The 27882-nt window shown below is 47.8% G+C and overlaps 2 gene segments (V, D, J or C); both read right to left on the reverse strand.

Moving 5' to 3' along the window:
* Positions 1–3739: 3739 nt before the first annotated feature.
* On the reverse strand, positions 3740–27752 carry LOC121438424. The segment is given in 6 exon segments: positions 3740–4577; positions 4817–4974; positions 11166–11483; positions 13566–13655; positions 13994–14284; positions 27710–27752. Coding segments are annotated over 5 exon segments (681 nt in total).
* The window catches only part of LOC121438423, a 359365-nt gene continuing 347894 nt past the window's right edge, over positions 16412–27882 (reverse strand). Inside the window, 6 exon segments of the C gene segment in view lie at positions 16412–16665; positions 16778–16893; positions 18763–19095; positions 19204–19521; positions 19775–20113; positions 20223–20537. Of these exon segments, the coding sequence occupies positions 16657–16665; positions 16778–16893; positions 18763–19095; positions 19204–19521; positions 19775–20113; positions 20223–20537 (1430 nt within the window).

Here is a 27882-nt window from a genome sequence, read left to right on the forward strand (position 1 = left end):
ACAACAAAAGGAGATCAAGGTAATACAAATTGGAAAAGAAGAAGTCAAAGTATCACTATTTTCAGATGACATGATAGTATACATAAGTGACCCCCAAAATTCTATCAGGGAACTCCTGCATCTAATACACCTTTAGTGAAGTAGCTGTATAAAAATTTTCTAAAAAAAATTAGTAACTCTCTTATATACAAGTGATACAAGGGCTGAGAAAGAAATCAAGGAAACAAACACCCTTCACAATAGCCACAAACAATATAAACTATCCTGGGGGTAATTCTAACAAAGCAAGTGAAAGATCTGTATGACAAGAACTTCAAGCCTTTGAAGAAAGAAATTAGAGAAAATATCAGAAGATGGAAAGATCCCCTATGCTCATGGATTGGTAGATTCACATAGTAAAAATGTCCATCTTACCAAAAGCAATCTACAGATTCATAATATCCCCATCAAAATCCAACACAATTCTTTATAGACATTGAAAAAACAATACTCAACTTCATATGAAAAAACAAAAACAAAAAAGCCAGAAGAGCTAAAACAATCCTGTACAATAAAAGAACCATCCTTCATTTCAAGCTCTACTACAGATTATACTAATAGAAACAGCATGGTATTGGCATAAAAACATACACATTAATGAATGGAAATGAATTGAAAACCCAGACATAAATCCATATACCTATGGGCAACTGATTATTGACAAAGAAGCCAAAACTATACAACAGAGAAAAGAAAGCATATTCAACAAATGGTGCTGGCATAATTGAGTGCTGGCATGTAGAAGAATGTAAATAAATCCATATCTATCACCCTAGACAAAACTTAAGTCCAAATGAATCAAAAAACTCAATATAAATCCAGTTACACTGAACCTGATAGAAGAGAAAGTGGGGAATAGCCTTGAACACATTGGCATGGTAGACAATTTCCTAAATAGAATACCAGTATAGCACAGACACTGAGATAGACAATTAATAATAGGACCTCATGAAACTGAAAAGCTTCTGTAAGCCAAAGAACACTATCAATAGGATAAAACGGTAGTTTACAGAATGGGAAAAGATGTTCACCAACCCCACTTTCAACAGAAGGCTTCTTTCTAAAATATATAAAGAACTAAAGAGGGGCTAGAGAGATGGCTCAGAGGTTAAGAACACTGACTGCTCTTCCAGAGGTCCTGAGTTCAATTCCCAGCAACCCACATGGTGGCTCACAACCATCTGTAATGAGATCTGGCGCCCTCTTCTGGGCCTGCAGGCATACATGGAGGCTGAACACTGTGTACATAATAAATAAATAAATATTTAAAAAAAAAGAACTAAAGAAACTACACATCGCTCACCTTCCTAGTACTGGATGGAGGGGGAGGACCTTGGACTTCCCACAGGGCAGGGAACTCTGACTGCTCTTTGGACTGGAGAGGGAGGGGAAGGGGGATAGGGGAGAGGGAGGAAAATGGGAGGAGGTGGAAATTTTTAATTAAATAATATAAAAATAAATAAAAAAATAAAAAAGAGAAAAAAGAGAGAAAAGAAACTACATATCAAAAAACCAAATAATCCAATTAAAATGTGTTATAGAACTAAACAGAGAATTCTCAACAGAAGATTCTCAAATGGCAGAGAAACACTTCAATGTTCAACATCTTCAGCCATCAGGGAAATACAAATCAAAACTATATTGAGATTCTATCTTATATCTGTCAAAATGGCAAAGATTGAAAACACAAATGACAGCTTACACTGGAGAGGATGTGAAGTAAGGGGAACACTCCTCCATTGCTAGTGGGAGTACAACGTTATACCGCCACTTTGGAAATCAATATGGCAGTTTCTCAAAATATTGGGAATCAATCTACCTTAAGACTCAGTTATACTAATCTTGGGCATGTACTCAAAGGATGCTCAGTCATACATAAGGACACTTGCTCAACTATTTTATAGCAGCTTTATTTCTAATAGCCAGAACATGGAAACAGCCACAATTCCCCTCAACCCAAGAATAGATAGATAAAATATGGTACATTTACACAGTGGAGTATTGCTCAGCTGTTAAGAGCAATGACATCAGAAAATTTGAAGGCAAATGGATAGAACTAGAAAAAAAAATCATCCTGAGTGAGGCAACCCAGATCCAGAAGGACAAGCGTGGTATGTACTCACTCACAAATGGATAGTGAAGGATAACCTCGTTCCAATCCACAGACACAGAGAGACGAGGTAGTAAGGAAGGCCCAAGGTGGGGGACACATCCATCTCTTTGGGAAGGGGAATAGCGGAGATCTCCTGGGTGGACTGAGGGTGTGGGGATGGGAACTTGAGGAATCTGTTTAGGGGTGGGTGGAGGGGGAGAGTAGTAAAAGAGATGACTGGAAAGAGGCAGGCACTTTTAAGAGTCAGGTAGAAAAGTCAAGTGAAACTCCCGTGAATCTACAAGGGTGATTCCAGCTAAGACTTTTAGCAATAGTGGATATGTAGGCTGAACTGGCAGTCTCCTGTGGTCAGACTTGAGACTCCAGTTGTCAGTAGAGAGCCTTTATTCAGTAATGGATGGGAACAGATGCAGAGACCTCCAATAAATGTTAGGCTGAGCTTGGGGAATCCTGCTGAAGAGAAGGTGGAGGGATTTTAGGTGCTAGCAAGGTCAAAAATACCACAAGAAAATCCACAGAAACAACAAATCCCAAGTGGCTTATAGAGTCTGAGCCAACAACCAGGTGCCTGCGCTGGATCGACCGAAACCCACTACATATATGTGACAGTTGTATAGCTTGATCTATTTGTGGGACTCCAACAATAGGAGCAGGGATTGTTCCTAATGTTTTGGTTGCCTCTTGGGAACTTATTCCTCATAATGGATTTCCTTGCCCAGCCTAAATCCAAGGGGATGTGCTTATGCTTAGTGCAACTTGATATGCCATCTTATGCCCAGGGGAGGCCTCTTGCTTTCTGAACAGAAACAGTGGAGAAAAGGACTGAAGAGGTGGTGAAGGGGAGGTGGGGGAAGGGAATGGGACTAGAGAAGGGAGGAGAGGCTGCGGTTAGATCTAAAATAAACAAATAATAGAACATGAAAAAAGAATGAGTCAGGTCTCATTTAGACTCATCATCACACCTAAGGATATTGGCTGATGCCTTAGTGTGCTTGGGTGCACATTAAGGTATACAGAAATATACCTTGAGCCGAAGGATCACAAATAGCAGAAATATACTTCTAATTCTGAGGCAGGAGGTTTGAGACAAAGGTTCCAGAAGTTTCCATGTATTATAGTACTGATTTCCATGTTTATGGATAGCTCTGCTTCACTGTGTCTGGGCAAAGGGTCTCCTGAGTTGTTTGATGAAGACACTAATCCCAATTAAGAGGACTCTGTCTTCATGGTCTCATTACCTTCTGATACACTGAGGGAAGGATATCAGCATGAATTTAGGGGACACAATCAGTCCACAGCAGGTAACAAGAAGGTGGCATTTCCCACATATTGTCTAATACCAACCTCTTTGTTGAGTCCCTTTCACATTGACCCTCCCACCTCAGTTTAGATAGCTGTGTACTTTCAATGTTTGTGATGGAGGAACTGGAAATACAGGGATTCAGGGTCTTGTACAGGTAGTAAGATGAGGAGCCAGAACACACGGATTGGCATATGGAATAGTTTCTGTCTTAGTCACTGTTCCATTGCTGTAAAAAGACACCATGACCAGGTCAACTCTTATAAAAGAAGCATTTAATTGGGGCTGCTTTACAGTTTCAGAGGTTAGTTCATTGTCATCACAGTGGGCAAACATGGTGCTGGAGAAACATCTGAGAGTCTATATCCTGATCCATAAGCAGAGAGATAGATAGACACTGGGCCTGACATGAGCTTTTGAATCCTCCGAATTCTATCAAAGAGTTCCACTTCTTGGTGACTAAACATTCAACTATATGAGCCTGTAGGGGCCATTCTTATTCAAATGACCACAGTTATCATTTCTGCCATCTAAGGCCCTGATGTGAGTCTGTGTGCATGTGAGTAGGTATATACATGTATGCATATGTGTGTATGTGTGTGTGTGTGTGTGTATATTGTGTTTGAGGGACTGTGATGTGAACATATGCATGTGTGTGCATCCATGCTTATGTATATGTGTGAAGTCAATTGTGTGTTTAGGGTGGGAGGGGAATGCCTAAATTCACTAAACAGTTTTCCTCAGTGTGTCCTTGACACCCCTCCTGAGTGACCTTTCCTTCCACTGTTTGCCTCAGATCCTATGTGCTGTGACCTGAGTTTATCCAGACCATGGAAACAAAAAAGCAGGAGGCAGGTGGAGTGCACCATGCATGTTTATGTGAGGATGGGGGCTTGACAGGAGGGAGAGGATAGCGGGAGTAGGACTTGGGCAGCATGTCACCTGCTTTGCCTATAGCCAAGGATGCCAGTCATTTTGTGTCTGAGAGGCTGGGTGGAGAGCAGGGGGTTGGGAGGATAGCCTGGAGCTTCTCTGCATAGAAGACATCCTCTTTGTGGGCTTCATGCTGAGGGAAAGCACTTTATTTCTTTAGTTGCAGGATGCTGCTGTCCTGGTCTATTTCACCTGCCAGAGAACCTTGGGGTCATATAGGGGCTTTGGTCTGAGAAACAGAGCAGGGCCCAGGAGCTAGAATAGGACCCAGAAGCTGGACAGTGACCATGCCCTCCCACCCCCATTATAGGTATATCCCCTACCCCATCCCAGCCACTCCAGAAATGCTGACGGGTTTCAGGATGTCTCTGCAAGAGCATCTTCCACACTTCCACCAGAGATGGTGGAGAGGGAGGGGTTAGGAGGCCCACCTTGATGAAAGTGACAAAGCCACTGTAGAGCAGTGTGAGCAGGAAGAGAGCCACGAAGGTGCACAGTGTGGGCCACAGGCCATTCTCCTCATCTATGTCCAGGTAGCTGTCGGTTTGCTCATCCCTGATGCACAAGTCGGGGAAGGTGTTGGCCATGCCTGGGGAAGAAATAGTGCACATGAGAAGGCCTCCATGCAGCAACAGGTCCACTCCTTACTAACCAGCTCTCCTGTTCACCGAAGCTGAGGCTACAGCTGTCCTTCCCAGCAGCAACATTTTGTTTGTATATCCTTCCTCACCAGGACTTACCACCTTCCCTCAAAGGTGCCTGCTAACTGTTTTGTCCCACAGGGCCCTTCCACCCTACCTTTCGCTATAGCCTGTTGGTTCCTAGAGTCTCACTCATAGATTGTTCTGTGTGAGATTAGGCAGATCTGAATCTAAACCTGATGTGAATGCAAGCCTCTGCCACCTGAATGGTGCAGGAGATGGGTTGCTACTTCAGAAGACCTAGAAATGGTGGCCAGAGGAGGCAGGCTGCCCAGCAGAGGCCTTCTCATGTGACGTGAAAGAGGCAGAGAAGGAGGAGTGGCGCTCAAAGAAAAAATAGTGTGCATGGTGCAAACATTAGGAAAGAGCATTATCCTGGGAGTCAGAAGGGGCCTCTGAGCCTTGGCGGGTGGAGGTGGAGATCTGAAAGCATCCTAGTCATGGTAACCTAACCCTAAGGGTAATAGGAGGGAACAGAAGATGTTAAGGAAGGTACTGTCATAACTAAACGTTTGTATGGAAATCCCAGCTGGAGACTGAAGAGTGGTCCAAGACCAGACAGAGTGACGGCTGGTGTGCAGATCTAGGAAAATGTGTTTCCATAGAGAGCACAACCCAACTCAAGGTGTGAAAGACCAAGGCAGGTGGGTCACAGGGCTGCCTGGGTTGTCCACTCCATAAGTACTAGGCAGAGTCACTGCGGTGTCTGTGGATGGGCTGGCCTGAAGTCATTTCACCAGATAACGGTGGTAAGTACTGAAATCGTGTGAGCATTATAGACCACTGAATCTTAGCATAAGAATCACTCAGCAGTCTCCTTTACCCATAGTTTCCAGTTTCAATTACCTATGGTTGGAGAACATGACATTGAGCAGTCACTTGTTTTGAATTACGGTTTGGAGCAGTGGGATGGGCTCTTGCTCTGCCTGGAATGGCAGCCCCCACTTTGTCTGCCCTTCAAGCTGCCTGCATGCCTGTCTGTTGTCAGTCAGGACCCACCTCAGCCACAGGCTGACTGCTGAAGCAACACGGAGCTTGACAACACCGATGGCTTCAGGCATCCACTGGAGGCCTTGGGACAGTTCCCACAGATAAGAGAAAGTAAAACGGTTGCTTGTGTTTGTTCATTTCATTTATTTGGTGATCATTTCTTACTGTAACTTACAGAAGTACTGCTCTACACTCTACTGAGAACATAGAAAAAGCAACTTTCTTTGCCACATGCAGTACGAGGCAACTGAATACAGAGGTAAGTGAGCCAACCAGACAGTGGACATGATGGTCATTCAGCATAGAAAGGTCTTAGGCCAGGGCAAGAACAGGAGAGCTCCTGGGAGGGCTGTCTGACTCTGCCAGGAGGCAGTGGAGTCCTAGAATCACGGGAAGAACTCATAGTGGCAGGTGGCTGGGTGAGAGGGTTCTCCAGTAGTAGAATCTCTCTGGGGCCTACTGTGGACAAAAAGTGCTCAGAGAAGACTTTCCAGAGGGAGAGGTTGAGTTCTGTCACACCCTCAAAGGTCTGGGATTTAATATTCTAAAGAAAGCTATGAATGTTGTTCTAATAATTCATACTTCCAAGGTCTAATTCTATGTACTGTTTTTGTCTTGGTTATCAATCACTTTGTATCTTATAATTGCTGATTACATGCTAGATATTGTATACACGGGAATTTCAGAGTCTAGGGGTGAAACAGAGGTGCACATCCCCTCCTCCATCAGGCAGAGAAGGCCTGCTCTTTGGAACTGGGAACTGAACTGGGTTTGCTGGCTCTAGGTGCTTTGGGATAGAGTCAGTCTGTTACATTAGCAGGCCTTGGAGCTGGTGCAAGACTGGCAATCTGCTACTCCCAAGCTCTGCTCCCAGGGTCTATTTGCTAGTGGTGTCCTCCTATGTGGGAGGTTGGGTGAGTGGTGATTAGCTCAGAATCTTGGACTTTTCTGTGTTCTTATTCCTCTTGCCAGTTAAGGTATTCATTAAAGTTTTGGTCGATTTTTTGATGTCCTCTTTCATATGGTCCGTAGTTCTGCCTGTCTGTGCCTAGTAGGACAGAATGAAGGAGCCCTCTCTCCTTACCTGGGAATGCAGTCTCCCTGAGCTTTTTTGGTTCCTTGGCTCACTAGTAATTTTAAATAAAATTGTGATGTTAAAAGTTTACTTGGTACATTTCTTTTGCCATGGCCTGAGTGCCTAATCAAATGTCCTTCCATATCTATGCAGACACACAATGTTTAAGAGATTGCCTTGGTAGCAGAGTGATGGAAGGGTGGGAGGGGCAGAACGGGATTCACAGAGGCATTGGTGGAGAGCTAAGAGGTGCTGGTGTCAGAGTAATAACACTGCAGTGCTCAGGAGCTGGGGTGACAGGACTGTTGTGTGGGACTTAGGCGGATGTAGCTGTCTCATGACGTGGGAAGCATGGCATAGGGACAGACCAAAGGGCAGGATGAGGGGAAGTGGGAGAGGACATAGAGAGGTATGCTTGGGGTGGCCTTTTCTAATGAGGAGGACCACAGAGCACGCCTGGGCTTTCCAAGCATGCTCTGTGAGAGTGTGCAGCAGGGTACTGATGCTGGTCTAACCCTAGAACTAAGGGTAACCTGTCAAGGTCTTCAGAGAGATCCTGAGGGAGGCAAGTGAGGGATCACCTTAGTGTGCTTGGGGTGGGGGGAAATGCCACAGGAGAAAAGAAGAGACTGATTTGGGGGCAGGCCCCTTTTAGCAGTCATGAGGCTTCTACACCAGGGGAATAGTTCTAGACTCCCTTACCTGGCAGGAGGTTGGCCCATGAGAGGCAGTGGGGTGTAGTTTCTTTCCTCAGTCAATACAGTGCAGCCAGACAATAAGAGTGGCCTTTTCAGGACTTTCTCACTGCTAGGACCCCGAGATCCTGAGGCATAGACAACAGACCAGGCTTTCAAGGGCTAGAGCCAAGGCTGGCAGGCTGGCAGCTTGCCTGGGCCTGGCATGGTCTCATCTGGTTGCTGTAGGCCCACCCTGTTATTTAATTTTGTGTCCCTTTGTAGGGGGTTGTGGATGTACTGTGTCAAGCCCTAAGTGGGGAGTGTAGCTGATCTGGGCCCAGGCTCTGAAGGCCACACTGAAAACAGGGCTTACCTAAAATTGATATGTTGAGGGCACAACTTGACTGCATATGAAGATGCCTGCAGATGCCTCCACAGCCTGCTCTATCCCTACCATACTCATACTTAGGGGCTTGCAGGTGAAGCCTGTCTGGATGCTTCCAACCCCAGCATATGTGAAGTTTACAGCAACCCTGAGTCATGGTCCTGTAGGCTCTCCAGCAGATGAGAGAGAGGAATGAGATAAATGACTCTCTGCTTCCAGATCTAAGGTATCAAAGACATAACATCTTTGTGGTGTGGGATGGCATGTTTCCTGTTGCAGCAGTTGGTGTTTTCTCTCTTCTGGGGGTGATAGGAGCTCCTGTCACCAAATCTGGGTTGTCCAAGAGTGGAACATTTTTGGAGGAACTCTTGGCTGATCATCGTCTTTTACATGGTGTGAGGTGATATGCATTCTTGAACTGAGTCTACAGTGTGTGGTTTTACTCAAATGGATGCTAGACTAGAGGACATTTTGTAACTCCTGGAATGGCATGGCAAGCTGACTGTGGTACATGTTGCATGGTCTTGGCCGTGTGAGGTAAGACGTGTGACTATGGCTAAGCTGACTGCCTCTAGAAAATCTTGATTGTGTAAAGAAAGAATACAATGGAAAAAAAGACACACAGATGCTGCCTTCCACTTTGGTCTCTGATTTTGAAGGAAAAACAGAGAAAAGAATATGATGAGATGCTGGCTTGCTGTTACTTAGAGCTAGCAGGGGCTAAAGAAAAGACAGTACAGATTAGATCTCTGCTAAAGAGATCTGAAAACTTAGAACCCATGAAGAAAATAAGACAGTGAAAGGGGAAAGATTCATAGCCTGGAGGCAAAGTGCACGAAGGAGGATAGGATCAGTGGCACAAAGTGGAAAATTGAGAAACTGAACTATTCATCCTTCCTTGAGACAAAGGTTGCATTTATCCGAGGTGATACATGGAAAACCATTCCATCAATATCTAGCTCCCTCCAAGAGGGAATGTTTTAAATTCAAAGGAAATAGCCACACGGTAAGGGAGTGAGAAACAAATTAGACCTGTGCTAAACAGCCTTTCCTGGGATAAAAGCAGAATAGACTTGCACATTAGGGATTCTTGGTTATTACTGACTGAGGTCTACATATATGTCAGACAGGACTCAAAGACAATTTAAAGTCCTTGCTGAAGAAACTAAACACATGAGAAATATCGTTTAATGCCCAATTCATTGAAGTGGTAAGAGTGAGTTTATTGAAATGTTAAGAAGGGGGTTGACTCAACAGGGATTAACTCAGGTATTAGGCTTCCGTGACTTTGCTGAGCTCCATTATGGCATACGATCTTTAAGAGTTAGGCGAGACTCTGGTAGACCTGAATGATTCAGAAAAATGAGTAAGTATGGTTTGTGAGGTGCTAAAACATTTGGGAGGATATTAAAAAGGGGGGAGCAGAAAGTGGGAATTGTACAAGTCACTAAAAAAATATGGCAAAATTTGTGTTAAGCTAAAGTTTCCAGAGAAAACATTCACAAAAAGCCAAATTCTGTGCTTGTGAATTTTGAAGGCTAGAAAATAATGAAAGCTTCTGGCATTCTCTTGAAATATTCTGACCTTCTGCATGCTCCACAAACTGGTGAGGTCTGTTCCTGATTTGACATCTATACATGATGGATGCATAATGGGCAAATATGTACATCTATCTGTACCATATGGGGTTGTCAGGTGGACTTCATAAAAGTCTATGCCTCTCAGTGAGGAATGTAAGTGTGTTCTCGCCTCTGTGAATGCTGTCATGGACCTTCTATATAAGAATGCAGTGGGAAAGGCCACCAGTAAGGGTTTCACCCAACACAGTGTTTTATATATAGGCACTCATAGAGAATTGGCAATAAGAGGGGCAATAATTTTACAAACATTGTTAGGAAGAAAGTGACTGAGAACAGCCAGAGTCAATGATACTTTCACCTACCTTACAACCTTGATAGAAGGTTGATAGAAGAAAACAATGAGTCATTAAGAGGAGTCACAGAGTTTAGACATGGAAGGCACATGGAACTCCCAAAATCTAGAGTTCATTGAATGAAAGTCCCAGTGCTGGGGTGGGCTACCTCTTTATTAATCATTAATGAGAGATGCCCTTGAGAAGCCATAAACCACAAAGGCTAACATCACTGATGTTAGTTCCATGCCAGAGCTAGATGGCAAATTCCTACTGCTAATGACTCCATAAACTTTGGCTGCATGACAGAGAAAGGAGGCTAGGACTGAGGTAGAAGCTGTCTACCTTCTGGCTAGCCTTTGCAGTGCTGGAAGATGTTATATAGGTCAGCAGTTGTTCTTGACTATGGACTCTGAGTGCTACACTAACCAACTTGCCATCTAAGATCTGCCTACTGGTGCAATAGTGGCATGACAGTTATGGGTGCAACCTACTTCTTTCCTGTTGGATTTAAGCTCTGCTCTATAGTAGGAGATTCATGTTTGGTATCAGAAGTCAGGGAAATGACTCATGGCTGGGGAGCTCATAGGCTCCAGTAGAGAAGCAACTGCTATTGTTTGTTAAATGGATGCCACAAACTTGTAAAACCGGATAGCAAGCATTTGCATTTATGTCTACAGACAACTATTACTATCAACCTCACTTATGGAGGGAAGTTTCACTACACAGTGAGCAGTAGTGGTTACTGGGGAGATCCATACTTGGTCAAGCTGCTGTGGAAAGTAGCCCAAGAAAGTAGGTAAACACTTGCATCACTTTCTCCAGGGTTCAGTGAACACCATGGAGGAAGGGGCAGAAAGAATGTAAGAGCTGTACGGAGGAGGAAGTGTTGTGCAGCTCTTTCTTCTGAACTGAAACAGATAAGCATGTGTCCCTTTTCTGCAGACAGTGCAGACCTCTCCTCCCCAAACAGGTATATTTCTTCATCACAGGCACCCAGTGCTGGACTTGCTTGTCATTCTTACCCAGTTGTGACTTACCACTTATGTCCAGCCTTTTGCTGGCATTGAGCTTGGTCCGTGAGGCCACATGTTCCACCACGCATGTGTAGGTGTCAAGTGAAGAGTTTAGAGTGACTGGTATTCTCAAGACACTCCAGGTCTGGAACGTGTTGCCCCCAGGCTCTCGGGTGGGTTGGGCAGTGGCAAAGTACGAAGTGTTTATTTTACTCTGGAACCTCAGCCATATTAGATTGATGTCTTGGGGGAAGAAGCCGGAAACCTCACACATGAGCCACGATGACATCTCAGGATAGGTGGATGTGGCCAGAAAGTTCACAGAAGGGTAACTGGGTGCCTCTGCAAGGAGAAGTGGTAAGAGGTGTATTATCTTGTCACACTTGACCTGGAAGTATCTAGAAACTTTTGAGAGGATGGAGACACCCTCTTTTCTTATCTGACGACAGCGATGGCCTGAGCACTGTTGGAGGAAGGAGAACATATGGGTAGGAGGGGCATTGGACAACCTTAAGGTGGGGTGGGGAGAGTTTTCACCTGGGTCACAAAGTTGCCTCTGCTTGGGACCCAAGGGCTTGGTAAGTAAAGGCCTATGCTGAAGACATTGCCTTCTCCTGGTCCCTTTTCTAGTTCAGTGTCTAGGAACACCCAGTGCCTCCCGAATAGACCCAGGCTTTGTTTCTTTGGTGCCTTGTCTACTCTCCATGGCCAACATTTTGTGTTTTGAAGGCAAGACAAATCCTAGGCTTTCTATCTTGCAACCTGGTGATCTCTCTCTCTCTCTCTCTCTCTCTCTCTCTCTGTGTGTGTGTGTGTGTGTGTGTGCTGTGGTGGTGGGCATTGCCAGTGAATTTGTGGATGGGGGTGAAACATTCCTTCTCCTGTACTTATGAGATACATGTGCTCAGGCTACAGTCACCCTGGAGCTGTGGAGACTGCTCTGGCCTGTCCCACAGAGCCCTTAGATCCTCCCTTAGCCTGAAAGGTGAGGGAACCTGTCTTTCAGTTCTGGAAGTGGCACTGGCTTTGGAGGTCCTAAGAGAGCCCTTCTTTCCATTAATATGCCTTTCATGCTTTCTGTGTGGATCTTCTAGTTCTTGTTCTAGCAGAGACCCAGTAGGCCCTGTTGGATGTTCCTAGAGTTCACAAGTTTCTCATTGTTCAAGAACATTCTTCTAAAACTTAGACCTGTATTTTCAGGTTCACACAGCTAATAAACCACTAAGCTACAAATCTGCAGAAGTCCAGGGTCAATTACAACACAAGGCCTCTTTCCTCCTCTTTCTGCCTTTCCCTTCTTAGCTCTTCTTTCAGCTTATTTATAGTTGGAGACAGGACTTTCCCCATATTCACACAGCAAATGACAGGATTTCTTTCTTCAGTAGAAGAGAGTCTCAAATATTTCTTTTATCCACCCACTGATGGGCCCTTGAGTTGATTGCACTACACTGAACAGAGGAGTAAGGGCAACTGCTGAAACCTGTCTTTTGAGCTTACATTCAGAAGCAGAATTTCTGGATTGCACAGTAGCTTTAGCTTTACACTTTGAAGGTCATGTGACTTGGGGCAGCACCCTCCCCCCCCCCTGAAGTTCATCAGACATTCTTACATGTGTCAGGTGACAGCTCGCTTTAGTTTTGACTTGAGTTTATCTGATAACTAGTGACATTGAACATTTTTGATAGATAATCTTTTAAGATATTTTCTCATTTTAAACTTGTATGTATGATTTGTAAATATTTTTGTAAATCTACATGTTGTCTTTTGACTTTGTTACATGGGGACCTGGGCTTATTCTCAGTACACGGCAGGCTGACCACCTACATAGGAATTCAGGCTGGGGAGAATCACAAACCTTGAGTTTCTACAAACAGAACTTCTAGTTAGGCCATTTTTCTTGAGGTGGCAGATGAATAAGGGTGAGACTTAGGGCTAGCCCAGTCAGGAATTGATACAGTGAGACAGTAGAGTTAGGAGGAGATGAGGGAAGCCTGTGGGGCTAAGAAAATCCTGGAGTCTAGGTGTGATGGTCCCCTGGCCCGCTAATGGGATTCTTAGGTATCTCAGAGAAGTTCTGTTGTCTGTCTGGTCATATGCCTTCAGAGTCCATGAGAAGCTCACAGTTTGGTTCAGATACACAGAGCTCAGGTCTATGGGCAGGTAGACCCTTGTACTGGTCCTTCATCTGTTTAGCATTAGCTCATCTTTTGCTCAAAAAGGGATGATGCATTCACAGGGTTAGGTGGTGGCATCTGTTGGTACCTGCTGGGGCCTGGATTGCAGCAGGCACACAAGCCATTTTAGTCACCCTTTCTACCTAGGATGTACATTGACAGCTCAGAGTAGGGGTCATGGAGAGTTTCCCTGAGGAGGAGGTGTAAGATTGAACAGATGAGTTGGGATGAAGTGCACTGGACTTCTTACCCACTGTGTCCCTTCGGGTGTTAGTAGCTTTGGTGACTTCCACTGGGGGAGGTAAAGTAGTTTTCTGAGAGGATTGAGCAATCCATTTTCCTGGAATCAAAGAAATGATGGACAAAAAGTAAAAGTGAGAAAACAGGGTTTCCTGAGGTACCCAGGGGAGTGGTAAGCAGCAAAAGGGGAGGCCGCAGGATGGAAGGGTACTAGTGTGGAGAGCTCTGTGCTCAGCCATTGCCTTTGCTCGCCCAGCTGCCTCCTTGCACTTTTAGTACAGAGTCCCCAGGGAGGAGAGGGATGGGGGAAGAGTAAAGAAAGGGAGGGACCAAGGGAGGTGCTCCTTGAGCACAGGTGGGGGTCTTGCTTCAATTAGTCTTTGAGCATAGCTGTGGGAAGCCCCATAAGATCTTTCTGCATGGTTTAGGGATACTCACTAGGCAATTGAAAAGTCTTTTCAATAGTAAGTATGGAGTTGTTTTTTATGTGGCAAGTGTGGGTGCTGTTGAGTTCTGAGGTCCACAAAGAGAGCTGGCTACTCATCGTGTACTCTTTATCCTTCTTTTCGAGGGGAAAGGTCCTCTTAGTCTTGTACTTCGCTGTTGAGTCCCAGCTGATTTCCAGTGGATGGTTTCCAATCACCAAGCAGGCCAGGCTCACCGACTGGTTTTTCTTTGAGAATTCACACTCTGAGATGAGGAGGAACACTTGAGGGTTCGTGGGAGAATCTGTGAGACAGACAGGGGAGTACTGAGGACATGGGACTGGAAACAATGGTGACACCTGGGCAGTATCACTCCATGCCATATTCATAAAAATGACTCATTCCCAGGTAGGCTGGGAAGAAGGGCTTTGAAGCCCTCTGGCCAGTCTCAGGAGTGTCCATCTCTCTGCCGCCATCATCTCTTTCTTGAACCTTCCTCAGCTTTCTTGGGAAGAGACCTACCCCCTGCTCTTCCAAACACCAGTGGCCCTATCCCTCCTGGATATAATTCTCCCATGACCTTGACAGGAACAACTAGCCTTCTACATCCTCAGAACCTCTCAAGTAGCCTAGAGCACCTGAGCAGAGCATGCTTTGGGTTTCTCTGGGCTACTCTTCCTTCTCAGGTTCTGGTATGTCATATATTTTCAGTGTCCCACTCCCCATATTCCAGAGACTGTGGAGGATACATAGGGGCAGACTATGTGGGGTAAATTGTGCCCTCTAGCAGATTTCCTAGCTGAAATTCTAAGCCTGGAATTCCAACATCCACTGTGGGGATGTCAGGGCTCATCACCAAATTCCAGATCTATTTGAGGCATTGTCACCTCAGCATCCTGCCTCTCATACCAGCATCTGTGTTAGTTTCCTTGGGCTGCTGGGGGAACGTGCCACACGTAGACTCTTGAGCAACAGAGTTCTGTTCTTTCCCAGTTGTAGAGGCCAGGAGTCTGGGCTACAGCAAGCTGGGAACCTCTGTGCCACAGAGCGTCTGCCAGAGACTTCTAGCTCTGAAGTCATGGCCTTTGGCCAACCCTTGTCTCTTGGCACCAACACCCCAGTCACTGTCTCACTTTCCTGCTTCTTTCTCCATGTATATGCCTGTGCACCTACTGCCATGTTTCAAGAACGCCATTCTGCTGGGTTTGATGATCCAGCATGAGCTCCTGTCAACTAGATCACTCACTATGATCTCAGAGCTAGAAGTCTGTGATAAGCTCTCCCTGTGGCACAGAGGATCCCAGCTTACTGTAGCCCAGACTCCTGGCCTCTAGAACTGGGAAAGAACAGAATTCTGTTGCTCAAGCTTCTACGTGTGGCACGTTCCCCCAGCAGCCCAAGGAAACTAACACAGATGCTGGTATGAGAGGCAGGATGCTGAGGTGACAATGCCTCAAATAGATCTGGAATTTGGTGATGAGCCCTGACATTTCTACAGTGGCTTCTCAATAGCTTGCTGTTCTCTGTGCCCTGCAGCTACCCACGTGAATCCCAGCTCAGGGACCATCACCAAGGTGCTATCCCAGACTCATTTAATGTCTCTTTAGGAGCTTGTCATCTACATAGTTTTCTCCCAGGACCTGCTGTTCTCTCTCCGGCTATGCTCCCAGGCCTTCCTCTTCCTGCAGTTAGCCTGGACTTCCTATGTCTGTGGGCTTCACCAGCTGTTCACACCATGAGCAAGGAAGTACCCTGCACTGCCCTCATCTTGTATTTGCAGGTCTTTCCTCTCTGAGCTGAGGCCCATGACCCACACCTCTCTTCTTTCTACTCTTGTTCTGTGGCCAGGCCTTTATCTGTCTTTCTTGAGTGACTGCAGGGCCTTTATCCTGTTTCTTCATATCTTTCCAGCAGTTTTCATAAACAGAGAGTTTGAGTTTCTGAGTTATTGACTGATCTCCAGGGCCTGGCGCATTGCAGGAGAGGTACACACATCCTGTTTATCTCAGTCAACTCCCATAAGGTACACCCAACATACCACAAACTTTTGGGATAAGACCCAAAGTATCGTGATAGCTGGGAGCAGCACCAGTGCAATGTGGTGGGCTGGGCTCCAGAGCACAGACCCAAACCGGAGGCTAGTTTCCAGATTCCGAACACTTTGGGGGAGATCAGGCGTGGGATTTTCTCTGCCCTGCTTCCTTTCTTCCATCAGAGTGTATAAGACAGAGTGCTACCATTGCTGTCAGAGCTCACTCTCTTTCTCTCTTTCCCTCCCTCCTTCCCCTTTTCCACCTCTCCTTTCCCTCTTTCTCCCTGAAGTCCCACCAGACCATTCCATTGCCAGTTCTCGAACTCCCTTCAGACAATCCTTGCCATGTCAACACTTCAGGACATGTTTGAAAATAAAACAATAAACTGAGTTCACAAGATAAAGTATTTATTTCCAACAACATCTGTAGTCAGTACAGCCATATGTGGTCCAGACCCTGCTTCAGGGTACACAGGTTGACAAAGTCCTTGGCCCAGAAGTCCACCTCAGAGCTCCAAGCCGGAGGGTGATACAAGAAAGATAGGAATAAGTTTACTAGTCCTACAGGCAGTCCCACCCCAGGCCCAGAGGTAATGCCCTTGTGGGAGGGTTTCTTGGTCTCTGATGTCCTTCCGCGCTGTGAGTCACTTCACCTGCAGGTGACAGAGACAGTGTAAATTGCTGTCCATTTTTAGGGAGCAGAGGTATGGGCAATGAGAACTGGTGGCTCCCTGCCCTGTGTACTCAGCCCTACAACCACACTACCTTGAACAGCGTGACAGTGGTGCTGTAGAAGAGACTCAGGAGAAATAGGACGATGAAGGTGGAGGCGGTGGTCCATAGGTTCTCAAAGCCTTCCTCCTCAGCATTCACCTCCCCCTCTGTGAAGGGACACACAGAGGGAGGGTCAAGCCAAGCCTTGGGGTGGTTGAACAACTCCCTGAGGTTTGGAGAGTCTTAGCCAGTTTTGACTGGTTCCCCTAACAGTTCAAGCTAGACAGAGGCACAGCATAGGTCAAAGTGAAGGAGGCACCAACTTGGGGCCTTATACTGGGAGCACTGGGGCAGCAGAGGCAAGCAAGACAGGCACAGCACATGGACATGGGATGAAGGCAGAGTCAGGAACCCTGGCATAATGGCATTGGTGTGCTCTGAACTTCCTCTGAGTGGGTGGCAATGTCAGGACTGCTTAGACTGAAAATTTAGTGTAGGGTTCTGTCTCCAGGCTTTGGGAAGAAGAGCATGGGGCACCTGAGGCTGTCCTTCCTTACTTCCTGAAAGACTCAGCATCTCATGTTCCTCTTTGAGCAGAGTTTCTGTGGGTGGCTTGTCCTACTCCTACTAGCAATGCTAGGTCTTGGTACCAAGAGACGGACAGACAGTGAGGGAGACAGTGGGACCAGGGCATTTATTGGGGTCTCTGACCCCTGTAAAGATGAGTCAGTGGGAATAGCTAAAGCCCAGGCCCCAAATTATTAAGAACATGAAGAATTTCCAGGATGCTGGCCCAACGAGACAGTGTTATTGGGTCCTTACAGGGACTCCAATGACCCATGCTGATGGGATTCAGCTTCTTCTGGACAATTGCGGTATGTCTTCTGCATTATGGACTGGGGCCAGGGTATTTGTGAGTGGGATAGGCACTCTCCCATTGATCTCCTGAGGTGTTCTACTAATGGAGGCACAGTCAAGGGCAACTTTCTGCCCTTTGGGTGGATTTGAACACCACGTGCTCTCTCTGGCCACAGAGTCTTGTATCTGTCATAGGTGGTCAGAAGGTTGTCCTATGGTGCTGGGACAGGAAGGCATGTTCTTTGCTTGGAGCTATCTCCCCTAAGCATAGACTGAGTTCCCCGAGAAGCTTCAGTGACCCAGCCTAGTGTGGGCTCTCTGGGCCCTGAGCCCTGGAGATTATGGCCTTGGTCAGAGTCCAGGTGTACTTGTGTGCCGTGCCTGTGCAGTTGTTAGTATGGACATTTAGTTAGCTAGATGCTTCTGTACATGCCTGTGCATCCATGTCTTTGTGCCTACGTGGTTCAGTTGTTTATATTTGTCTATATTTTGTTTCGGTGTATACATGTCCGTGTGTGTGGGTATCTGTTTCTGTGTGAGGCTCTGTGTCTATGTCCATTTGTATGTTTCTGAAGGTATTTGTATGTGTCCATGCAAGTATGTGTGCATGTGCTCATGTGCATGCATGTGTTCCTGAGTGTGAGGGTGGATCTGTGTATACTTTTATGAGTGAATACATATTTGTGCATGTGTCCACACATGTGTGCCTATATCTGTGTGCAAATGTATGTCTCTGTGTGTGTGTCTGTACATGTGCCTGAACTCAACAGGGTAGCAAATCTTCCAGCCATATATCTAGAAATAGCTGGAGGGATGGCATGCTTATACTCTGTCTATTGTAAGTCCTTTTGAGTTCACACAGAAGGAGGCAACTGCCAAGGTAGAGGAAGGGTCAAGGTGGAGGAAAGTCTGCAGGGTGTGCGTAGGGCAAATACAACACAACATAGCTGTTGCCTCAGCAGGCAAAAGCATTGCATAATCAAAACCAGTGACTTTTGAATGGATTTTTTTTTATTTCTAATTTTTATAAAATGCAGCATCTTACTCTGACATGGTTAGTTCGCAAACACAGAGCAACTAGACCCCCAGAGCCTGCCTGGTAAGGGGCTAGTGTGGTCAGTAGCAGGTGCTGCCTGTGTCAGACATGATCAGGGATACATTGTACAGTGTGGGTTTACCAGTGGACTTGTCCACGGTCCTCTCGGTCACCATGTGTGGCAGGGCCTCGTGGCCTACAACACAGGTGTAGGTTTCCCCGGAGTTCCATTCCTCCTCTGTCACGGTCAGGATGCTGTGGGTGAAGTAACGGTCTGGGGCCTGTGGTTCTGGCATTGGGGCACTGGTCACATACTTGTCTGGGGACAAGGGTTGACCCCTCTGAAGCCACTGCACAAAGATGTCTGCAGGAGAGAAGCCTTTCACTAGGCAGGTGACTGTGGCTGACTCTCTCAGGATCAGTTGCTCGCGGGCTGGTGGCAGCAGGTACACAGCAGGTGGGTGCTTGGCCGCCTCTGTAAGCAGAGACAGTGGTGAGGATAAGGGTGGAAGGGGACCTGCCATCTCCATGAGATAGAGGAAGGGCACTGGTACTAGAAGGGAAGGAAAGGGGAAATACCTACCACTGGGCTTTGAGATAACTTTCTTCTGTGGTGAAGGCAGGTCCCTGTGGGTCACGGTACACACGAACTCTTTCCTGCTATCCCAGTCTTCCACACAAACACTGGCCACACCCCTGGCAGTGAAGGTGCCATTGGGGTGGCTTTCAGTGAGTGTGGTCTTGGTTTCCAGTGGTTCACCATTTTGGGAAGCCCAGGAGATATTCAGGGTGTCATAGGTTGCCAGGTTTGTGACTAGGCAGGTCAGCTTGGCAGACTTGTTGATGAAGATGTCAACAAAGGAGGGGGGAATGGGGAAGGCTAGGATGTCTGTGGATGGACCTGCAGTCAAGAGAAGATTGTGTCAGTGACTGTCGAGTTGTGAAGTCAGAGAAAAGTTTAGTTTCTGTCCCCTAAATAGTACTGATTGATTTACTGAGCCTCCGAATCTCTGCTTAAGGGAAGACACTGGTCTTGGCCCTTGAAGCCAAGGCTCAAGGAGCAAGGAGCCATGTTAGGGTGCATTAGCCATACCTATAAGAGGGTTGCCCTGATCTGGGAGGGCTAGTCACTGGGCTTAGGACATGGTACTCACTGGCAGCACATGAGGAGGACACATTCTTCCAGAAGGTGAGACCCCTGTGATCCACACGGCACGAGTACACATTCAGGTTCAGCCAGTCGCTTTCAGTGATGGTTAATGTGCTTATGACCTTGAAGGTTCGGGGTCCAGATCCTTTGTCTTCAGTAGTCACTGGCTCTGTGGTGAAGCCAGACTTTACAAGCTTCCCGTCATGTAGCCAGGATACTGTGATTTGTTTGGGACTGAAGTTGGAGGCCTCGCAGATGAGTCTGGACTTGCGTGGTGCAGGGCCATAGAAGGCATCCCGTGGTGGAATGAACACACTTACATTGGGGTTTATCTCTTTCACAACTAGAGTGAAAAGACAAGGTATGAGTTCGGCTTGGCCTAAGCCCCAGCCCTCTGCTCCCCCCGGGCCATGCCTGGGTCTCTGCCCCCACCGGGACGGCTTGGTTCTTACCTGGTATGGGCACACGTAGATCTTTGTTGTTTTCACCATGGTGGGCTTTGCAGACCAGGTATTCATCTGAACCCTCAATGACATTCTTGGGAGACAGGAAGACCTGCGAGGTGGCTATATACTTGTTTCCTGTCCTCATAGTCGGGAAAGTTCTGACACCCTGGTTGATTTTAGAGTTGTTCTGGTAGTTCCAGGAGAAGGAAATGGAGCTGGGCAGGAAGTCCTGTGCCAGGCAGCCCATGGCCACCAAATTCTCATCAGACAGGGGGCTCTCGCAGGAGATGAGGGGGAAGAGAATCGGGGGGGATTTATTCTCTGAGGACCAGCGAGGGATAAAAAAAGAGAAATGGAGGAGTGAGAGTCTGTCTTCTTGTCCCCTGCCAGTCCGATCTATACACTCCTCTGCCTCTGTGGCTGGTGTTCTTAAGGCAGACAGGGCTAGATATGGTAGTAGATGGGCCTGGCCTACTGGACAAAGCTATGGAGCCAACATGGCTGGAACATTGGAAGCCTTCATGGACATGGAGAGATGTCTCCTAGAGTGGGTGGATCTGGCCCGTCAGCCATCACCAGCCAGCTCCAGGGATCCTGACCCCCGTTTCTCAGGGACAATCCTAGTCCCCAGCTTCTCAGGTAGGCTTGGCCCTGCCCTGCCCTGCTTCCCTCTGAGACAGCAGCTGGGAGAAGCCTTCTCATTCCATAATAATAGGAATCCCATCAGGAGGTAGAGGTGGTGGGGGAGGGGCTCAGGCTTCATATCACCGCACAAAACCGAATCCTCACAATGGGAGAGCAGGTTGCTTGGTTCACGCGGTAGTAGAAATCAAGATTGCTACTTGTTCTGAAACCTCTCCAGCCAAGCAGACAAGGTGTGTCAGGTAGGAGCAAGGTGGGTCATGATGGGGAAACTCATGGAATCATCTTGAAACTTCACCTTGGCATACATTTTGCCCAGAACAAAATCCTAGCCAAGCTGGTCCAGACCTGGTGAAACTCATTTAATCCAGCTTTACTCTTTCCATCCCAGACCTGCTCATCCCAGTCTAGCTAAACTATTTCAGGCCCAGCGCACCCCAGCTCACCCCAGCGCACCCCATCTCACTCCCGCTCACCCCAGCTCACCCCAGCTCACTCACGCTATCTTAACTAAACTAGCCTGAGTCTAGCTAAGTTCAGCTTAGTTTACATTAACCCAGCTCAGCCCCGCTCAGTTCATTCTACTACAGCCTAGCCCAGCCTAGCCTAGTTAAGCTGATGCAAGCAAAGGTAAGCCTAGCTCATGCCAGTCCAGTTTAGCTCAGGCCTGTTGGCTAGCACACCTAGTCCCAGCTCAGATCAGGTTACGATACCAGTTTAGCTGTCTAAACTCATTTTAGTTCATCCCAGCCTGGCTGATCTTAGTTTAATTCAGTTTAGCCCTAGTCAGCCCAGTCTAGTCCAGTTCAACCAGCCTAGTCAAGCTCAGTCCTATTCAACTAAGGTCAACCCAGGCTAACTCAGCCAGTCCAGCTCAGCATAGTTCAGTCCAGCACATGTAAACCCTGCTAATCCCAATTTATGCCAGCTCAGTTAGCCTAGCTCACCTGAGCTCAGCACACGCCAGCTCAGCTCACCCCAGTTCGCCCCAGCTCAGCTCACCCCAGTTTACCCAAGCTCAGCTCACTCCAGTTCACCCCAGTTCAACCCAGCTCAGCTCACCCCAGCTCAGCTCACCCCAGGTCATCCCAGCTCAGCTCACCTCAGCTCAGCCCAGCTCAGCTCACACCAGTTCACCTCAGCTCAGCCCAGCTAAGCTCACCCCAGCTCAGCTCACCCCAGCTCAGCTCACACCAGTTCACCCCAGCTCAGCTCACCCGATCTCAACCAGCTCACCCAGCTCACCCCAGCTAAGTTCACCCCAGCTCAGCTCAGCTCACCCCAGCTCATCTCACACCAGCTTAGCTCACCCCAGCTCACCCCAGCTCAGCTCACCCAGCTCACCCCAGTTCATCTCACCCCAGCTCATCTCACCCCAGCTCAGCTCACCCCAGCTCAGCTCACCCCAGCTAACCCCAGCTCAGCTCAGCTCATCTGGGCTCAGCTCACCCCCGCTCAGCTCACCCCAGCTCAGCTCAGCTCACCCCAGCTCAGCTCACCCCAGCTGACCCCAGCTCAGCTCAGCTGACCCCAGCTCAGCTCAGCTCACCCCAGCTCAGGTCAGCTCACCCCAGCTCAGCTCACCCCAGTACAGCTCACCCCAGATCACCCCAGCTCAGCTCAGCTCACCCCGTTCAGCTCAGCTCAGCTCAGCTCACCCCATTTCAGCTCAGCTCACCCCAGCTCAGCTCACCCCAGTACAGCTCACCCCAGATCACCCCAGCTCAGCTCAGCTCACCCCAGCTCAGCTCGGCTCACCCCCAGATCAGCTCAGCTCACCCCAGCTCAGCTCAGCTCACCCCAGCTCAGTTCAGCTCACCCCAGCTCAGCTCAGCTCACCCCAGCTCAGCTCAGCTCATCCTAGCTCAGCTCACCCCAGCTCAGCTCAGCTCACCCCAGCTCAGCTCACCTCAGCTCACCCCAGCTCAGCTCAGCTCACCCCAGCTCATCCCAGCTCAGCTCATCCCAGTTCACCCCAGCTCATCCCAGCTCAGTTCAGCTCACCCCAGCTCAGCTCACCCCAGCTCAGCTGGGCTCACCCCCAGATCAGCTCAGCTCACCGCCAGCTCACCCCAGCTCAGCTCACCCCAGTACAGCTCACCCCAGATCACCCCAGCTCAGCTCAGCTCACCCCCGAGCAGCTCAGCTCAGCTCAGCTCACCCCATTTCAGCTCAGCTCACCCCAGCTCAGCTCACCCCAGTACAGCTCACCCCAGATCACCCCAGCTCAGCTCAGCTCACCCCAGCTCAGCTCAGCTCACCCCAGCTCAGCTCAGCTCATCCTAGCTCAGCTCAGCTCATCCTAGCTCAGCTCACCCCAGCTCAGCTCAGCTCAGCTCACCCCAGCTCATCCCAGCTCAGCTCATCCCAGTTCACCCCAGCTCATCCCAGCTCAGTTCAGCTCACCCCAGCTCAGCTCAGCTCAGCTCAGATCACCCCAGCTCAGCTCAGCTCAGCTCAGCTCATCCCAGCTCAGCTCACCCCAGCTCAGCTCAGCTCACCCCAGCTCAGCTCGGCTCACCCCAGCTCAGCTCGGCTCACCCCCAGGTCAGCTCGGCTCACCCCAGCTCAGCTCAGCTCACCCCAGCTCAGCTCAGCTCACCCCAGCTCAGCTCGGCTCACCCCCAGATCAGCTCAGCTCACCCCAGCTCAGCTCAGCTCACCCCAGCTCAGCTCACCCCAGCTCAGCTCGGCTCACCCCCAGGTCAGCTCAGCTCACCCCAGCTCAGCTCAGCTCACCCCAGCTCAGCTCAGCTCACCCCAGCTCAGCTCAGCTCACCCCAGCTCAGCTCAGTTCACCCCAGCTCAGCTCAGCTCACCCCAGCTCACCCCAGCTCAGCTCACCCCAGCTCACCCCAGTTCACCCCAGCTCACCCCAGCTCAGCTCACCCCAGTACAGCTCACCCCAGATCACCCCAGCTCAGCTCAGCTCACCCCTGAGCAGCTCAGCTCAGCTCAGCTCAGCTCACCCCATTTCAGCTCAGCTCACCCCAGCTCAGCTCACCCCAGTACAGCTCACCCCAGATCACCCCAGCTCAGCTCAGCTCACCCCAGCTCAGCTCAGCTCACCCCAGCTCAGCTCAGCTCATCCTAGCTCAGCTCACCCCAGCTCAGCTCAGCTCATCCTAGCTCAGCTCACCCCAGCTCAGCTCACCCCAGTTCAGCTCAGCTCACCCCAGCTCAACTCACCCCAGCTCAGCTCACCCCAGCTCAGCTCACCCCAGCTCAGCTCACCCCAGCTAACCCCAGCTCAGCTCACCCCAGCTCAGCTCAGCTCATCCTAGCTCAACTCACCCCAGCTCAGCTCACCTCAGCTCACCCCAGCTCAGCTCACCTCAGCTCACCCCAGCTCAGCTCAGCTCACCCCAGCTCAGCTCAGCTCACCCCATCTCAGCTCACCCCAGCTCAGCTAAGTCACACTTAGTGCAGGTTGACTCATCTCAGTTAAGCTAGCCCGGCTCATCTGAACTCAGCGCAGTCTACCTCACTCCAGCTCATCCAGTCCAGCTTTGCTTGCTTGCCCCAGAATGATTACCTCAGCTTGGTACATCTTAGAAGAGCTCAGAGAAGCTGAGCCTTTTCCGGTTCTGGTCATCTGTCTCAGCCCCGCTTTGTTTGCTAGAGCCTTGCTTACCAGGCTCTCAACCTTGTTCATGGAATTCTGCTCAGTCAGCTTTGTTAGTTCAGCCTTCTCTGTACAGCTCTTTACTGTGGCTGGGATCCTGAAGACCAGGAGATTTAGCCCAGCCATCTCGTTCTCATTTCTGTCCAGCCTTCATGCTGAGTATCCACACTCTGATCCCTGTCCTTTCACACAGACCTTAGCTTCGAAGCACTGTTCTTCGATACCATTCTTTAACAACCATGAAGTATGTTTACTGGCAACTTCAAATTCATTAGACCATCTTGAGATGTAGATCAAGAAGGTAGTAATGTTTTCTATAAAAACTAAAAACATCCTTTGCTCCAGAATCCCAGCATTAGCCTGGGTCTTTCTTACTGGGTCTCAATTAGCTTCCACTTTAAGTTCCTGCTAGATTAAAACCATGATTAACAACCACCTGGGCATCCATTTTATCTATGGCTTAAGACAAGGCAGTATTGACCCAAAATTCGAAGTCACATGTGTAACTGAGGCAGAGACAGCACTAGTAACCCAAGTAACACACTTAACTGAAATAATTCCAGATGATCATATAAACTTTCTCTAAGATTTCCTTAAAATACCAGAGCCCCATAATCTATAACCTTTTTCTTTTACAGGTTTTTAAAAGAAAAGTTAAATGCAAGTGACCCAGACAATAGCACTCAAAAGACACACAAATGTTTCTTTCTCCTCCTAAAGCAGTGACTGAAGACTAAGTCCCTCTCAAGCAGAAACAGCCATCAAAAACAAGCTTTAAAGCAGCAGCCACAATGGTGGCTGCCTCTGGCTTACCGTTTAGGATGCCTGGTCTCAGGGAGGTCCAGGGTCTTTGAGTGGAATTGGTACTTCAAGGCCATCGAGACTGGCTGGTCCATAGGCAGCCAGGAGAATGAGTGGCAGAAGCCACAAAAACTGTACATTCCCAGGTCTTGGTCCTGGGAGACCCAAGGTCCAGGTCTGCCCAGCAGAAACCCAGTCTCAGACTTTTGGCCAGTTCTTCAACAAGAAGCCAGGTCAGAAGGAGTTCAAAGAGAACATGTCTGTTGTGGATTGACTTAGATGCCTTCTTTCTTTTGCACTATCTGACCGAGTGTCCTCTCGGGTACCAACTGCATTCATTTTTAAATGCTTTCTCTTAAAATGAATACTTAGGAAGAGGTCTTGAAAAAGACTTAGGGAGCCAAAGGAGCCAACTTTACCAGAAAGTCAAAGTCTTTCTTAATCATAAAGGCAAAACCAACTAGCTTAAAAAAATCATGAACAAAGCCATTGTAAGTGCTTTGGGTATTGGAAAAAGAACTGAGTTGAGATCAACAATAATGATAATATGAAGAATAATTAAGTAATTTCAAAAAGTTTTCTAAATACATTAGAAATTTCTTACACAGTTTCTTACTCAGTCTAACTTCGAAAATGAATACACCTTAGAAATTGATAAATTTAAGTTTGTGAAAACTAGAACTTCACGAGGTAAAACTGAAAGATTACTAAGTTAGAAGAAAGAGGGCCTTTCCAGTTTCGGCTGAATTCCCAACCTATTTTCGAAATGCAAATTACCCAGGTGTTGTTTTGCTCAGTCTGGACTTTCAGTTCTGCCTGGCTGGGCAAAACATTTCAAAACTTCTTCAAACCGCAGCTAGAAATTTACCTAGTGGCTTTGTTTTTCCTTCCCAAAATAGCCTTGCCACATGATCTGCTTCCTGTGAGCTGTAGCAGGTGTCCTGGACCCGTCAGCCATCTTGACTCCAACTCAACTTTGCTCAATTCATTTAAAAATATTTTAAACTTAATTTATTATTATTAAAAGTCAGTTCTGAATAGGATATGAAAGACCCTCATCCCCCCTTCCTTTGCTGAACTTTTGGCAATGCCAATTACAGACAAACATTACTTCAAATTGAGTGACTAGAATTTTTGATACTTGGACATTTAAAAAAATGAATACTTCAAAAATCTCCCACATTATAAAGTCATAGCATTCTAGCTATTTTTCTCAGGAACCACTTTAAAGATAAAAACGATACCCTCTAATATTCCATAGGCACACTTCTGTGTTTCTTTGGAATGCTGGACTTCTGTAGGCTCCCCGGCTACCTTCCTGAGATGAGCCCACTGTGAATCTCTAAGACCAAGGCTAGCTGCCGTCTTTGCTTGATTTACTCACTCAGACAGTTCTTTTTCCAACAAAGAAAGTTTTAAACAGTCAAGTGCAGAACATGCCTCACAAGCCTAAGGAAAGTGCTCGGCTCCTCTCCCTGCACTGAGCAGCCTGCCGCTGTGCAAATGTTCACACAGACACCGTCCTGAAACGCATTTCTCAGCCATCCCTGTGATTCCAAAAACTGAATGCCTCCTACCACATCTCAAACTATCCCTCTAGCCATGGATCATCACAGCATCTCACACAAATGAGGCTCTCAAGTCCCCTACCCCATCATCCAGGGTCTCCACCAGACAGGTCCTTCCCTAATAGTCTTTCAAAGGTTTAGAAATATTCAAAAGGCTCTGTGATCCCTAGGCAGTGAGTCCCCAGCTTCATTCTGCCAGCCAGCCACCCATGTTCCCTCAGGAATAAATCTCCAGGACTAGTCTGCAATGCTCAGAAAACTTCATAGGCAAAGGTTAAAAATGAAGGCCCAGAGGGCCACTCTTACCTGAGGAGACGGTGACTTGGGTCCCTTGACCCCAGTAGTCCATAGCATAGTAATCACAACGGTGAGATTTCCATCCATACCACACAAAAACCCCCCGAGCCTGACTAGAGTGGCCCCCGAGCTACTCAGGCACTATGTCGACTCCCAGTGCCCCACAAAAATCAATCATTCAAGTCATTGTCCCCTACTCCAATCCTTGCCTGGGCAAATGTCCCTGGACCTCTCTTTAGTTTTCAAAGTGATCGATGTTCCAGCCTCACCTATGCGAAACCAAATAACCACTGGTTCTGGACTTGGCACCAGAAGCTGGTAGCCTCTAATTTATACCAGCGTCTGATAAATCCTAGATGGAAGCCTGCCCAGACTGCAAGTTCTGGTAGACCCTTCCTCACACTTCCACAGACCGGTGGGAAGAGAGCCCTGACCCAGACCTGTCTGTCTCAATTTGGGGGCAAAGGGATTAAATCTCAGCACCCACTTATAGGGAGTCTTGGTCCGGATAGCTCAGAGTCCCCCTAAGTACATTTAGAATGGGAAAAGGTAGGACTCACCTGAAGAGACAGTGACCAGAGTCCCTTGGCCCCAGTAAGCAAACCAGTTGTCACATTGTGACAAACATGATAAGATCCCAGACAATAAACGGCTCTTGACAACAGCCCCAATATCATCTCAGACAGAACCCAGTGAGGGACAAGGATAGTGGGGATAAGGGGACTCTAGCGGC

This window comes from Microtus oregoni, unplaced genomic scaffold (genome assembly GCF_018167655.1).
Source record: "Microtus oregoni isolate MIOR12 unplaced genomic scaffold, Mior012 000056F_ref0000123, whole genome shotgun sequence".
Classification (NCBI taxonomy): domain Eukaryota; kingdom Metazoa; phylum Chordata; class Mammalia; order Rodentia; family Cricetidae; genus Microtus; species Microtus oregoni.